General features: G+C 39.6%; 1 protein-coding gene across 2 annotated transcripts in view; it reads right to left on the bottom strand.

Moving 5' to 3' along the window:
- Positions 1 to 16521, bottom strand: part of gria1b (glutamate receptor, ionotropic, AMPA 1b) — an 87100-nt gene that overhangs the window by 16379 nt on the left and 54200 nt on the right. For both annotated transcript variants that reach the window (XM_036587952.1, XM_036587953.1), the window contains exons 11-12: positions 13581 to 14038; positions 533 to 731 (exon numbers count right to left, since the gene is read on the bottom strand). In XM_036587952.1, coding sequence (XP_036443845.1) covers positions 533 to 731; positions 13581 to 14038 — 657 coding nt within the window. The remainder of the gene's footprint in view (positions 1 to 532; positions 732 to 13580; positions 14039 to 16521) is intronic.

The raw sequence follows: 16521 nt of genomic DNA, 5'->3' as shown, positions 1-16521 counted from the left end.
CAGATTCAGCCATTGACAAACCGCTACAACAGTTTTGCTAACTTGTGCCACACTGTGCACTGAAGCTGAAGAACACTACAGACAGCTCTACGAAGACAAACTCGCATTCTAACTCAGTCAAACGAAGCAAAGTCGTCTTATACGGATGCTGGTGCCACAAATGTGGACTTTTTTGCCTCCGTGCAGGAGCGGTGGTTGTGACAGTGTGTGGTTTTGGGTACGATTTTGAGAAATCGGTTCATAAGGCTGCTCATACTGTGAGACAAGCAAAATTTCTGGCACGCCTGGCTTTATACGGCAGACAAGACTAGAAACACCTGGGAGGGAGTGGTCACTAATTAAACACATGTGAAAACACTAAGGCAGGACAAGGAAGGAGGCACGAGAAGAGCCTGAAGAGAGTGGAGCCAGGAATAGGAAACTGTGACACTTGGCTAACTGACTACACTGGGTATAAAGAGAAACAATGTAAACTTGCCTTTCAGCTGAATTATTCCTTTTTTATTGGAATATGAGTGAATTCATTTCTCACCCTGAAGAAGTCTTTGGTGGATCCTCCATCCAAAGTCCCATAGGCGATCTCAGTCTGCTTGGCCAGGTCTTCAGCACTCTCTATAGGAGACACCATTCTCTCCACAGTGAGGAAGGCAGCTAAGTTGGCCGTGTAGGAGGAGATGATGATGAGGGTGAAGAACCACCAGACACCACCAACAATACGGCCAGAGAGTGATCTAAAGCACGGAGACAGTTAGCTAATGTTAATGCTAAAACAAGATCAAGATGAACAGATACACAAATTAGGCCTTTGCTAATAAGTAGTAAGACAGTTTACTGCAGTGACATGTGTGTTCTTTTTTGACTACTTACTGACAAAATGGGCAGGAACAGATGCTTCAAAGTAGTATTTGTATTGCTAAATCCTGATAAGCAAGGGGTAAAGCCTTATGTGGCGCATTTTAACTGCTTTGAGCAAACGCATAAGGTTTGACATGTTAGACCTGGCAATTAACACAACTTGACAGGTGGCTAGATTTCGCAACATTCATCATCAGTCGCTCCCTTCAGAAATATTTCTTCTCACCTCTGCACAAAAGCTGGCTTTCCTTTTAGTAATTGCTTTTAATCCTGTATTTTCTATTAACACATTGCTGTTTTGATTTAGTGTGATAGCTGTTAAAAGGAGGTAGTTGTTTATTATAGAACTGTAGCCCAATGTCAGGCATCCATGCTGACAGCAGCCCACAAAATGGAAAAAAGGATTAGCAAAGGCAGCAGAAGAAAATTGCCCATAAAACAGCTGAACACAAACATTAATTTAAACCAGAGGTCTCAAGCTACTTGCCTGTGGTCCATATCTCACTCAAGAGCATATACAATTTGCAATTTCATGTTTACAATATATCCTTATAAATCTGACCAGCAAATCAATTTCAGTTTTTTTGCAGAAAAGAGTTGCAGAACAGCAACAAGAAATGAGCACCGCTGTTACAAATATAGCAGGGCAAGGCTTCTAACCAGGATAGACGGATAAAAATGTGCTATTATAAAATTATAGAAACGTTTAATATATACACTGTATTTACACTTAAGGAGCAAGCTTCAGTACCAAAAAATCTGTAAGATGCTGCTTTGAAAAAGGAAATGTTAATTAAAATATGCTACATTACTAATCACATTGCCATTGCATTAGATATTGGAGCGGTTACTGTTAATGAATTCCGAACCAACCAAAATCTGGTTTGGTGCAATTAGATGAAAGAAAAGATCTCCAAGGTAAATGGTTACTTGGGCCACAGGCTCGGTATTTTAAGTGGTCAAAACTTGAGATGTTGTGGCGAGGGGCAGCAGGTCAGGCATTTTTGCTGATTCTGCATCTGACACTGCAGGTTCAAAGATGTCTGTCCATGAGGCAGCAAAGATCAAGATTGTGAGCCAACAGTGTAGGCTGGCTATTAGTGAGTTTACTGTGATCAGTAATTTGACATTTATAATAAGCTGTGCATTAAAATGAGAGAAATCAGTATCTGTTCTCTGGCATTTGAGGAAAGCACAGACGTTAATGAAAATGCTCTGCTCAGCTATATTCATCAGAGCTGTTAATGACTGGTTTGAGGTGACAGAAAAATCGCTAATAAACATTGCTCAAGATGTCCTTAAATGACTGTGTACTATATGTAGTTCAAATTCATAGCTGAAAAAAACACCTTTTTCACCAGTAATTTTTCAATAAGCCTCCCTTGGAAAAGACCACCTGGCTAGTGGCTCCCAGGTAAGCTGAATTTGAGAGACCTAATTTAGACCATGATCTGCCCCATAGCTTTCCCTCAGTTTTACTCATCTGCTGCCTCCTCTCATCATTCACTACTGGACAGATAACTTAGCTTAAGTCCACAAATCTCCAAACCCACAATCACAGCCCACTCATGGAAGCCCTTTGCTCCACTTTATCACCCTGGGCCACTAGAAGAGAATAAACTCTCATATATATTCACTGTAGCTGCAGTTAGCCTGCTCTCATGGCCACAACTAAATGGCATCTGTTGAAAAGGAACATTCTCCAAGGTCACTGGGCTCTGAGACACCTTATCAGTGGGACACCTTTTCACACAGTTGCCTAAAGAAGAGAGATGATGCTAAAGGTCAAAAGAGCTAAGGCTTTTCATATGTTTTTTTTTTATTCTAATTGTTCTTAGTCCCAAATTCTAATAGCCTAATGAAATAAGAACAACAAACACAACAATTAGAAAAAGAACTGCTCCCTTCTCCTAGAGATATTTAAGGGCTTATATAGCTTAAAACACATATTATACATTTTCTGTAGCCTCTTCACACAGACCCTTAGAGCTGTAGACACTGGCGTCTACACATTAAAACGAAATCTTTGTCTTAGTAGCCTCTTTCCACAGGCCCCCTAGTGGCCAAGCTGCCAGCAAAATGAAAATGGACATGGACAATTTTAATTAATATAATCAAATTTAGTATTAATCCTAGTAACTCTGTTATCAGATTAACTAGGAAGCTGTTGGCTCTCTGTGTTTTTACCCTCTGCGTAAAGAGGTTAATACATTGCATTGTGTGTTAAGCTGCTATTGAGCAATGAGTGGCGAGAGGAGAGGGGTGAGAACCCCCTGCAGTGAAAATCACTCACACTTCTTTGCAAAAACAGCCATGCCGAGACTGGAGAGCACAACTGCAGCTTTCTTCATGTTAAAAATCATGTCATAATGAAAAAAAAGAAAACTCTTTAAGAAATGTTGACTTGCTTATTCATATATGAATACAAATCCTGTTTACTTCGGTTTTGTAAATCATACATATTTTTATTGAAATATATTCTGCCAACATTATTGAAGAAAAAAAGTCTATTGAGGGATGTCTTCAGAAATTACATTTTATGGCTACCATAAAAAGACATTAAACCACATGCTCTAGCCACTGTGATGCCAAGAGGCCTACACTGGATGAAGTTAAAATAATGCATCAAAAGCATCAAACAGAAGCAGCGATAAGACTGCCAGAGCTGCACATCTGCAGTGCTGTCTCAGCCTCTGTCGTTGTTGGATGCAGTGTCACAGTTTTCGAAAAAGTGTGTTCACACATTCAGACCAGAACTGAATCATTAAAAGCTTAATTTAGATGTTTTCAACATTTGCTGAATCAGGTAAAAGTAAGAGGTGTCTAAAGCCTTAAGTGTTTTCTATGAATTTATTTGCTTGCTCAAAATGGTACTGTATGAAAAACATCTTCAAAATTTTGCCTTTGTTGGAGCTTTTTTTTATTTCAAAACAGACAAAATGACAGCATTTAGAGATTATGTAACTTAACCTCGAAGACTGAATTAAAAGGCAGAATTAAGTATTTTTCCCTCAGCATAATAAAACATTCAGAGCAGTGTGGGATCAAAGCTCTGTGTTAATTGACAGTGATCCTGAAAAGGATGAAAGGAACAGCTGATTTATGCTATATTTCTTTAATGTAAAAGGGAACTCCACCAATGTTTCTCAATTTCTGCATAATGAAATTATTAAGATGCAAACGCAGCCATTCAGAGTGGTTTGAGGGGAAATGCTCCATTCTAGAGAAACTGAGTCAGAATTATTCACAGCAGTGGTGATAAGTTGTCCTAAGTTGTTAATGCCTATTAAAGCCACCTCATAGAAAGTTACGACAAGAAGTGGTAACAAATACACTGTATAATGTTTAAGACATTGTTTTATGATACTTTGGATGAGGTTTTGGTCTAAAACCCTGGAAAGTTTGGTAAGTTTCTCTACTACGCACCATTTCAACCATTTCACCATTTCATTCTGAATCACTTTGTTAACATCTTAATGGTTTAGTTATTTAGAAATTTAGACAAATTGGTGGAATTCCCCAATTAAGGTCTGAGGTATTCTGGCTCCAAGCTTCTCACCACACTGCAAGATGATACAAAAAGTGTCTTGCTTACACATCTGTGAAAACCTTCTGAAAACCTTCTTTTTCACATGGCTCCCTCCAAATCTGATCTGAAAAATGCTTAGCCAAGATTTTGCTAACCCACAGAAAAATCTAATGTTTTTTATCATTCAAGCTTATAAATATTTGAGTCACTCCTACCATGTATTTCCTGTAAAATGTATCATCAGTACAGGCAATACAGGCAAAAAACAGCACCATAAGAGAACATGCGTGCTTATTAAACAGGATATGAGTGCATAGAGAATACTGCTACAACAGTAAATCTTCACTAGTGCTTCAGCTATGTGTATGCAAAAAGGGAGGGGGGTATATATTATCCTCTGGCTATATCAGAGACATCTCCTTACAGGAGTTGTTCGTTACTATATACATTAGACTTCACACTGCACTTACACTTCATCTAATGGTGTTAATCATAAAGTACCTGAGAAAGTCGAATAGCAGATGATGAAATGTTTCAGGGGCACTATAGCAAATTGTGTCAAAACACAAGAGGCCTGTTTCTGGCTGTTTCAAAGGTGACTCACATCTTTTAACCAGAGAAAGAGAGAGAGAGATGGAAGGGAGAAAAAAGACAAGACGAAACAGCAGGGTAAAAATAGATGAGTATGTTGTTTTGCACTAAGTAGCGGAGATAAGCCAGGAACCATTTAGGATTTGCCCGGACAAAAAAACAGCTGAAATTTGCCAAAGAGAACATCCTCACCCACAGACATGTTTCCAAATCTAGCCTTATGGCAGTCCAGTCATTTCTCTGGAAAAATGCCCCTTTAACACCCCCCCAAACCCTTCAGGACCTGAACCTCTCCTCTACAATGCAGTGAGGAGGAGAGACAGAGAAAGAAAGACAGAGGGAGAGAGGAGAAAGAGATGGAGAAAAGAGAGGGAGAGAGAGAGTGAGAGAGAGAGTGAGAGAAAGCAGAGAGAGTGAGAGAGAGAGACAGAAAGCAGAGAGAGTGAGAGAGCATGCCAGAGCAGAGCAGATAACAGCAGCCAAAAGGAGCAGAAAGACAATGAGCCATAGCAGCTTCTTTTCCTTTTTCCGCCGCTGACAGCCAACAGCTTCTATCCGCTCCTCACGTCCCTCCTTCACTCTCTTACTCTCTTCAGACCTTCAGTCCCTGTCTCTGTCTCCCTCTCATTCTTTTTTCAGCTCGGCTGCTGCAAGAGTGATTTGAAATCCACTTGTTTCTCCGTCCAGCCAATCTGTCAGTCACTCAGCAGCCTGCTGCTGACGAGAATAAAGAGGTCCACGTTCTCGAACATCAGGCTTCTGCAAATGCCAACAAAACCATTACAGTACAGCCACGCTGTTCTTTTTTTATCCTGAGCTAGGTTGCAGCTGACTTCCAGCAAACCTCGTAGGATTGATAAATCATTTAGTAGTGGTGCAAATTTCTGCACACAATGATACTTTAAAAAAAAACATTCGATGCAACATTCAAATGCAGCAATTCACTACAATTTGATTAAAATATTTTGGTATTGTTAAGAATTATTTCTAAAAATACTCTGATCACACAAAATTGGCTGAACATTCTCAGCAGAAGCGCCTTATTTCAGTGAAGACAAACCAAACCAACATCTCAGTTTTTAAATTCCAAAAATTGAGCACATACTTTGTTGAATATTATTATAATTGACTCTAAAATTCCAAAAGTAAATGCAGTTTAATTGTCACCTTCAGACTGACGCATCATTATACACTTTATGGCCAAAAGTGGACACCTCTCCTGATTATTGAGTTCAGGTGTTTCAGCCACGCCTATTTCCAAGTGTATAAAATCAAGCACTTAGCCACGTAACTTCCACAGACATACATTTGCAGTAGAATGCGTAGTACTAAAGAGCTCAATGACTTTAAATGTGGCTCTGTCACTGGATGCCACCTTTACCACAGTGGCAGTGAAATGTTTGCTGTGCTAAATCTGCCCTGGTCAACAGTAAGTGCTAAGTGAAAGTGTCAACAACAACAGCCAGCCATGAAGCAATAGACTGTGCAAACTCAGAGTGGGGCCAGTGATGTTGATGGTGAGCCAGGCCATCTTGTCCAACATCAGTGTCTGACCTCACAAATGCTCTTTTGACTGAATTGCCACAAAATTCCTAAAGACAAACTCGAAAATCTTGTGGAAAGCCTTCCCAAAAAATGGAGGCTGTTATAGCTGCAAAGGGAGGCAACTCCATATTTATGCCCATGATTCTGGATGGAATATCCAACAAGTTAATTTACGTGTGATGGTCAGCTTTCCACATACCTTTGGCCATACAGTGTATTTATAAATTTACAGTAGGGAGACACCTGTAATAGTAAAAAAATAATAATAATAATAAAATTTAAAAAAATAAATAAATAATATATATATATATATATATATATATATATACATATACACACACACACACACACACACACAAACCCTGGCTAAAGTTGATAAAATAACAATATTAAGGAAAGGAGTTCGGAAAAAACATTACATGAAAGCAATTAAGCATGCTGGTTGTTGCTAATAAAGATGACATGTATGTTAAAACATTTTTCAGTGCACACACAGCTCACTTAAACTAGCAGCATATTGCTGTGCGTAAATCCTCTAATGAATCATCGCAATTAATTAATAGGATATCTAAAACCTACAAATATGGGTCGCTCATATATTATGAGCCCAAAAGCTGTTTTAACAAGACACGCGCACACACACACACACACACGTCTGACTCCACAGAGACAGAGCCACAACCAAAATATCTTCACCATAAATCTGCCCCTTCCGTCCTACACTGATGCAGTGTCCGAAATGGTCCCCTAATCACCATACCCTACATCTAAAAATCTGGATCACTACATAGAATTTGCGATGGTAGAAAACAATTTCGGATATTTCATCATACGGGTTTGCTGTAAGTCCACTATAAACACTGAGTTTAACTACACACATGACAAGAGCTTACATCTGCAACAGGTCTGAAGAGAGGTCTGTGGAGATGCTGCCATCACCGCTGGGTTCTGTATAGTAGCTAACGTGATTGTGGAAATAGCTAACTCTAACTCTAGGGTTGCCAGGTGTTCTGTTTTGGATGAAAACTCATTCAAATTGAATTCGTTAATTATTCTAGCTGCACTTCAAACCTCATATACTGTTCTAAATAGCAATAAACATTAGGTTGTTTTCTCATGTGTTCAATAATGCTGGAACAAACAGGAGGCTAGGTTTTTTTGCACAGAACTTAAAGGATTTAACCTATAATGTCCATTACAGAAAATATGAAGAAAAATGTAAAAAACGAATTAAATACACCAAAGACAATTACTGACCTGTTTTAAAATACAGAAAAGCAGGCCAGAAAATGCAAAATGGGAGACGTGATAAAGACATATTGAATGCTTGCTGAACACCCCCTCTCTGTCCCCAGCTTGGAGACGCCTGTTTTTGACATGGCTGAAATCTAGCACCTACCTAACCTTCACCTTAACCCTTCTTATTTTAAAGAAGATATTTACACACATGCTAATCTTAACTGTTTCATTTTAAAGGAGCAGATTTACATCTGCCAAAGTTTTTTCTGCCCAGCCCGGGGCTTCAGATCGCCTGTCTGCAGGGCTGCAGCTAGATTATACTGCATACTCTCTGTACTGTCTCTACCATTACAGATCTTGTGAAATCAAAGACAAAAAGTGCTGTGACAAGCTAATGACTTCTGCCTGCACGAGTGACAAGGCCATGTTTAACATCGCTGAGAATGTCTCCACACTGGCCGTGGCAGGGTCACCTCCACAGTGGGAAAAGCCCCAAGCTGCAGTCTGTGCATGTGTGTCTGTGTGTGCTGTAAGCCATGATAATGTGCAAGTGTGTATGGTGGTAAGTAAGCAGGGGCTGAGTATTTTTGAACACGTGTAAGAGTATAGGAGGCTAAGCTGAAACGACAGTCCATGCCTTTTGGGAAGTGGGAGAGAGGGGGTAACGAGGCCACTGGGGCTGTGTGGTTACACTGGCCGCAAGCCAGACTGTCTAACTGACCCCTCAACACACACACACCCTCTCATGTACTCTCATACATTCAAATCATTCTATTCTGCACTACAGGCACGCTACATGTAACATTTCCTCAGGGCTGCTTAACTCACACATATATACATATGCACACACAACACTCACACAATCCCTTAGGACCAGTTCTATGTATTCTAGCATTTACTCACCCTATTTTTTGCCACTTTACCTGGAAGTCATGTTCAGGCCAATGTACGCATTGTGAACTTTATAGTAGCACTCGCTGCATACATTGCTCTGCACTGTATGTTTACGATAATGCCCACATAATGCTTTTGCTGAGAGAAAATGTCAGCGCTATCCACATGAATAATGCAATGAATGCACACATTACCATAAAACCAGTTTAGTCAAAATCAATAATTTTCTAAGGCACAGAAAATAAAACACATAAATTGAGGCCTTCTACGTTAAACTGGTTCGGTGTGTGTCAATGTGAAATGTAAGGGAATTTTATGGCATTTAAATGTGAGTCAGCCATTTTGCTTGCTACTGAAACCATAAACAATTGGCTTAGGCCATTTGCATAATCTAATGGGGGACAATGTGAGATGCGTGCTAGTACCTATATCTGAAATAAATACACACTAAGCTATGTGCCAGCCTTACAGAGCCTATTCCCACATCTGTGTGCAGCAGAGCCTGCTGCTGTCGCGTAATGTGTTCTGTGGCGCTACAGTAAAGACGGCGGTTCATGTGACAGTGTTAGCATGCAGTATAAAAGCCATATAAAATCCTCTAGCGTGGACAACAGGAGAACAGGCATGTGGAACAATCCTGCAAAGATATAATACCACTCCATCACACCACTAGTGTCACGCTATCAGCACTGTGCCAGTCTGCTAAGCTATGCAATAGCAGACCTCTGCCAGAACATTAGCACAAGCTAGCTAATCAACTCTGCCACCTCCTCACAACCTCACATTACAGCAGCTCTGAGACAGAATGGCTCTGATTACCCCAGTGGCTACAGCAAATCTTCATTTGCACTCTCTCTCAGAAAGAAGGGAGCAAAGAGCCCGCTTTTTTTCCCCCGACACATTTATCAGTGTTAGGAGAAGAAATCCATTCATGTGCCTTATCAGATTAAGAAGCTAATCAGAGAATCGGAGAGGCTAACTGAGGTAACGCAGGCAGGGACAGAAAGGGGTGTGTTTCTCAGATGATAAAGCCCCAGTGATAAATGCTCCGACATGAATTACAAGGCTCTGAGTGGCAGCTCTGACATTTATCAAGGACAAACACTTTGTCTGTCATGGATAAATACTACAAGCAGCCTATTTGTGAACTCACTGCACCTCACACATAGCTGGTTTACTGCTGGCTTGCAGACTTGAAGATTGCAGATTTGCATGCAGTTTCAATGTACTGATCTGAGCTCCTGCTCACTTTCACCCTCATAGGTCCCCTATGGTGCCTTGAAATGGCTCTTCTTTTTGTTTCTCATTCGTGGCTCAAAGAAACAAGCAAAGAAATCTAATTAAAAGTGTGACTTGCAATTCAATAATACATTGTGTAACTGAAATGGGAGATGCTTTATAATGATTACAATTTTAAAGTTATTGTTGTGTGTTGCAGAACAGTACAGTATTGTACAGTCTTGTTTTGCAAAACAAAAAACAGTCTCTGTATTTTTTTCATGTTTTCCTAAATGGAAGAAAAAAGTATGTCCATATATTTGCTCATATTAAAAAAATGTGCAATGTAAATGATGATGTAAAATGTAGGTGCTAAATATATTTCCCTGTACCATTCTTGAATATTTGAACATATGCTAATATATGCACATTTGTATATGAAATATATGTAATAGTGTCCATTTTTAATATTTACATGTATGTCAAATGTATATGGAAGTATATTTCCTTTGCATATTTCTTGATACAGAAACTAATATAAAATTAAATGATAATGCAATTCATTATGTAACTATAATTAATTATGCAATTATGTACAGTGATGTGCAAAAGTTAGAGACCACTCCTCATTTATTTAATTTCAAAACAGCTATTAAGTTTAAATAATCCATTTTCAGGGGTTATTTCTGAGGAGATTAGGCATAAGAAAGTTAAAAAAAAAAGATTATTTAAAAAAAAAAAAAGAAAATGGGATTTTAACAATGCAAGACCTGGCAGACCACCAAAACTGTCATCATCAGATAAACAGTGCTTAAAGCTTTCATCTTTGAGAGAGATTAAGCTCTCTTGCTTCAGATCTGAAAAAAACCCACAGGTGCTTTTCACAGTGGAAGGATGGACAGAAACACCTATGAGTCAGAAAAGATGTATAGCTGTCAAGAAGCTGTTATTGAGAAAATTACACAACAAAGAAGAAACTCTGCAAATCAAAGAAGTCGTCTTCTCAGAATAATGGAATGGCCAACCCAGAGTGCAGTGTGTTTGGGATTACTTGCATTGTGAGAAGCAGAAAATACAACCAGCTTATAAGACCGAACTTTGGAGGTGTTGAAAAATATACATTTCTTTGAAAAACTGAAAGCATGTCTCCTGAAAAGAATGGAAGCTGTAATAAAGGCAGACAGTGGACGCACTGAATACTGAAAAATGTACTATTATATTTATTTGTTAAGGCTTGTGTAATGTTCTGTTCTGAACATGTTTTCTCCCTTTGTGGCTGTTTCGACCGGAAATGAAATAAAAGAAGGGTGGTCTCTGGCTTTTGCACATGGTCAAAAAACAGTAATAACTCTAAACAGTAATAAACTTCTAAATGTCAGCCTAGAATTGAGTAGCAAACAGCTTAGTAGTCTGAAATAGGATTGTAAACCTTAAAAGCGATAACATGCTGCTTATATAACTGTCTACCAACCACACAAAAGACTTTAGGCCCTATAATATGCACAACACTCTCTCTGTTACAATTTGTAACCAATTGATAAACAAGCTTTGTAGATCATCATCTCTGACGCCATGGCTATGAGAGAGTCCATGTCTGAATGAGTTTCTCCATCTCCGTCTAAAGCCCTGAGCTACTGAGGAGATGATTCAGAGCCATGTCAGCCATCTCTCCAGTCTCTCTCTCATCCCTGAGCCTCGACTAATGTGACACCAGCCTCGGCACTCGGCTCCCTCAGGTCAGACCAGGCCAGAGCAACAGGGTTCTTCTACGTTATCTGCCCGATAAGAGTGGATCAAAGGCTTCTGTGAAGATTTCATTAAGACCTTCTGGATCCCTTCGAGTTCAACCTCATTTAGCTGATTGAAAATGGGCACTAACCTGTTCCACAGCTGTTTAGCTCACGCGGTGAGGAACACGGCAGCAGGGCCCAGTGCCGTGGCAGAACACACACGCACGCCCATGATACACACCAGCACATCTGTCACAGCCATCTCACTGAGAGCAGAATCTAATTCGAGCGCGCTGGCTGCTACCCTCAAGCAGAGGATATACACGTCCTACCTAAATGTCAAACGCCGGTGGAGGAGACAGCACTTCCGGAGGCTCAGGAGGACCATCTCAGTATAATGAGGGGAGAGAGGAGACAATCAAGGAATGGCAGCAGCAGCAGCCCTAGTCCGCGCTAACACGCTAACGCTGCCCATAATGACTAACGCTAAGAGAAAATGGTACGACAAGTGTCAGTTCAGCCGAAGGGACGGGACAGCTTCGGGTCAGGAGAGTGGCAAATGAAAGGTCAGGGAATATGTAGCTGCAGGAGGTTTCGGGCTATTATTGGGAAATAGGACACAACAAGAGTGGAACTGCCACCTCTGGAAGCCACAGACCTTGATGAGGCTTTGAGGGGGAGAAAAACGGCAAAACACAACACAGTGAAGATGGACAGAAGGGCCTTCTTTTAATTTCTAGTATATTTAAGCTTTGTTTACTGCAGGCAATTGATGAAAAAACAAACTAATCACTATTTTAACATCAGGCCACTGGAACACAGCACATACTGCACAGCACTGACTGTATAATTAAAACTCATTTTTGCGTTAAAAAAAAGCATAATTCTGCCAATTTTTCAAAATTTCTACATAATTCAAGGTTGAGATAAAACAATGACTATATAAACATAGTCATAGTCAGAGTGGTTTAATGTAAATTGTGCATTGTAGAGAAACTTATCTACTCAGATTTCTTTACAGTGGTGGTGATAGGAACCAGGTGTCATAATGTCTACAATGCAAATATAGCTATTTTATTTACTATCTCAAACAATAAGTGACCCTACATGTGTCCTCTGAATGTTAATAATGGTGAAATCATGATAAACCTGAACAAACACACTTTCTTTGCATACTATTTTGTCTTACAACACCCTTCATGTATCTCTCCACCATGATTGAAATTAGTGTGTGCAGGGGAGCTATATAATTTGTATGAAAATCATCTGTCACCAAGTATTAATATAACTGAACTTCATTCTGCTCCAACCTCAATTCTTCCTACTTACAACATATTCCAAAAGCAGTAATTCGACATTCATTTTCTTGTCTACCAAATCTTAAGCAATGCCTTCTTAGCCCTCAACAGTTTGTCAGTATTCTCAAGACAGGATAATCTTGATCCTCGGACTTGTTTGGGTTTCTGTGATGTCTGGAGCTGATCTATTAATCTAGCGCAGGAGTTTTTGTTTGCAGCTGGAGGTTTTCAAAAGAGCCCCAAATCCTCAAAGCCTCTCTCTCATTACTCAGATATTTCTCCCCTGGCGCTTCTGCTTTTATATGCCCTGTTTTTGTCATATCCTCTCTGCTGATGATTCATACATCTATCTTTACTTTCTCCTTAAATTGCTCTAGCTGCTTCCTCCCTTCTCCTCCTTATTATGTCATTTATTTTTTGTTGAGTTTGTTTTCTTTATATTTTCCACCTTTTTTTATGGGTTTGAGTTTGGTGACCTTGAAATTATTACCTTGAATTTATTTGGTTTTATGAGTTAACTGTATAATTCAACCCATAAATAAAAATAAATGGTGGACACCTTTTTGGCTCCTTCATATTTAGAGTTTTGGTGATTTGATTGCCTTGATTGACTTCTAAACTATCATCCTCATCCTCCTGTCTGCAATAAAGTGGATGGAAATTCAAAACAACATTACTCACCTGGGTGAGATATCGCAGCCTTGCTGCATGAAGGCCCCCAGGGAGAACCACAGGCTGTTAAAGATGCCAAACTCGTTGGTGTGTTCAGGCTGCTTCTCCTGTTTCTCCTGCAGGCTCTGGCCGTGCTGGCCCTGGGACTGCGACTGGCTGGGCTCTGGAGATGGCGTTCGGTTCTGGCTCTGCTGCTCCGCCCCCTCTTCTGTGTCCTCACTGTGCCATTCATACGGACTGAAGCGACTGACCAGAAACAGAACCACACTCACGCCGATGTAGGCAAACACTATACACATCCAGATCTCGTAGGCCAGTGGGTCCAGGAAGGAGAAGACCCCGGGCTTGGACTTGGTGGGCTTTTTGATCATAATAGAAATGCCCAGGCTCATGAACGGCTTAGAGAAGTCAATGACCTCTTCTCGGACCAGGGTGATGGTGAGAGGAGCCACGGCCACGTCCGCTTTCTGCTCAACAAACAAACAATGATCAACAACAGATGCAGCGCAAACTGAAACTATCCAACGCATTCATTTTTGAATATTCTGTCAAATACTATTTCAAATAATCAAAATATCCTTCAAGGACATGGATAAAAATTAAAGACATGCTTCCATAAATGACAACAAAAATATTATTATTATTATTATTAGCACTAATTGCTTTTAATATCACTGCATAAATTCAATTTATTTATTTTTCTTTTTATGTGTGCTTAATTTACTTACTTTATGGAAAAAAAATTAAAAATCACTGATAAACAATTGTATTCAATTCCAGTTGCGGTAAAAGTACTGATTATTTAAATAATGTTGCTGTTTTCAGATATTTTAATTAGGGATCAATCTATACCATTTTTTTAGACTGAGTACAAGTATGAGTACATATATGTTTAGTACTCGCCAGAGTGATACCATACTGGGTACTCTACTTAGAATTAAGAATCTGTTAGTGTAAATGAGTGCAATGTATTTTAATTTGAGTAGCACTGCAGTGGGAAAGGGCAGCTTTTGCTCCATATCAGAAAAGTGCTTCAGTACACCTGTAGTTTTGCTCCTCATCTGTGTCTTTCAACATCAGTCTCTGTAGCACCGTGACAGCAGGAATCACATCCGAGGCTACAGCATTTGAGAAGCTCAAGTGTGGAGTTTTATGCCTTTTCAGAGTCTTTTGTTTCGCTGGTTGCGCTGTAGCTGAATGTCCTCTAAATTTTAGAAATCTTGCTCTGACTTGGACTGTAAGTTTGAATAGTCCATCATGTATGGACAAAGCCTACAATTTTATACTCACACCGTAGGAAAACGCTCCGCCCATGCTAAGTGCCTATGTGAAAATCAGCATATCATTGCTGTCCAAAGAAAAAATAGTATCTCCAAAATGGTTACAGAAGAGGGCAAAAATGCCCATAACATTTAATGTGAGTTCATGTAAAGGGATTTTATCCTAATTAATTTTGAGGCATTTCTATTGGTCTAATCATCATGAAATTTTCACACAATGTAAAGGAGGACTGCCATATTCAAACGACATAGAAAAATAAAAATTGACAAAAATGGAAATACATGTTTTTCTTTGGATAGCAACCATATATGGACTTTCACTCTTAAAAATGATGGTTCTTCAAGAGTTCGTTAGTAAAGAAAATGGTTCTGTAAAGAACTATGAACACTCAAAGAACCCCTTGCATGATTAAAGGGTTCTCAATTTCAGACTGATGGAGAATGTGCTGTGGATGGTTCTATATGGAACATTTTTGAATAGGGTTCTACATAGGTCCAAAAAGGGTTTTTCTCTTGTTACAGGCTTGACATCATTACAGTAGAAAAACCCTTTTCCTACTATTGTTCTTTTGGAAAATGAAAGAAATCAGAGTAAGAGTATACATGTGCTGAAAAACCTGATTACGCAGAAAAAATCCAGGTCTCTTTATCAAATTTCTAGTACTCTGATAATGGCCTTAATCCGATCTAAGAAGTCAGAGTATGCTGTTTACGTGACCACTTGAACTATCAAATAACTGCCGAAATACAATAATGATCATATTACTGGTGAGCATGTAAATGCACTCAGTGACCCCTCTAAGGGGACAAGTGGACCCAAACTATGCCATCAAAATGCTCCACCCCCCACAGCATAACACAGCCATCATAACCCCCAGTTGTAGAGGTCAAACATTCAGGGCTCTACCGTTCTCTTGGTGTACGCCACACTTGCACTCACCCACTTGTGGAGTGCATGGCAAAGGATAACTCATTTCACTGTATAATTCCCATATCTCTGTAGTCCAGTGCTGATGGTTTTTGCACCAGTGAGCGCAAGTCTCTTAGATCTTTTCCTACTGCCATCCTGATCCAAAATCAAGGTCAGCTGGGCCTGCTCAGCATTTTTATACCAGCATGGTAGAATGTTAATTGTTTAACTGTATCATGTAGTGCACCTGTCAAGAAGCATTTGCACTTGTTGGGTTTTTCCTCTTATTCATTCGGGTGTTTCCATTAACTGTCTGTATATCTTTACCATGTCTGTGTGTGGGTCCCCACACACAGCTCCTCACTCTCATAACTACATAACTTACATCACAATAAATTACAGTAAGTGACAGATGTTCGTAGTACTGAATAATTCACAACAGATACTGAGTATTTAATAATAAGCCTGCAGTTTAAAGGGTTAAACTCTAATCTCTAGAGAAAGCATATCTTTGTTCATCTGAAGAGACATCACTGTGATCTCAGAACACCTAAAATCCATTCTGGTTGCTCAGTGCTTGAGAAGACATGCTAACCACAAGAGTGCTAACCGCATACCAGTGAGGGTTCAGCACTTGCTTTCTTGCAGCATGTCAGAATTCCGAATCAAACAATGTCAGTTTGAGAGAGAAAACTGTTATATACAGACACTGCCTAATTCAGTACTGTATCCCCCATCTGAACAACTGCATGCCACTTCA

Source organism: Colossoma macropomum, unplaced genomic scaffold (assembly GCF_904425465.1).
Source record: "Colossoma macropomum unplaced genomic scaffold, Colossoma_macropomum, whole genome shotgun sequence".
NCBI lineage: Eukaryota > Metazoa > Chordata > Actinopteri > Characiformes > Serrasalmidae > Colossoma > Colossoma macropomum.
Note: the sequence above shows the minus strand (reverse complement) of the source record. Positions and strands in the feature narration are given on the sequence as shown.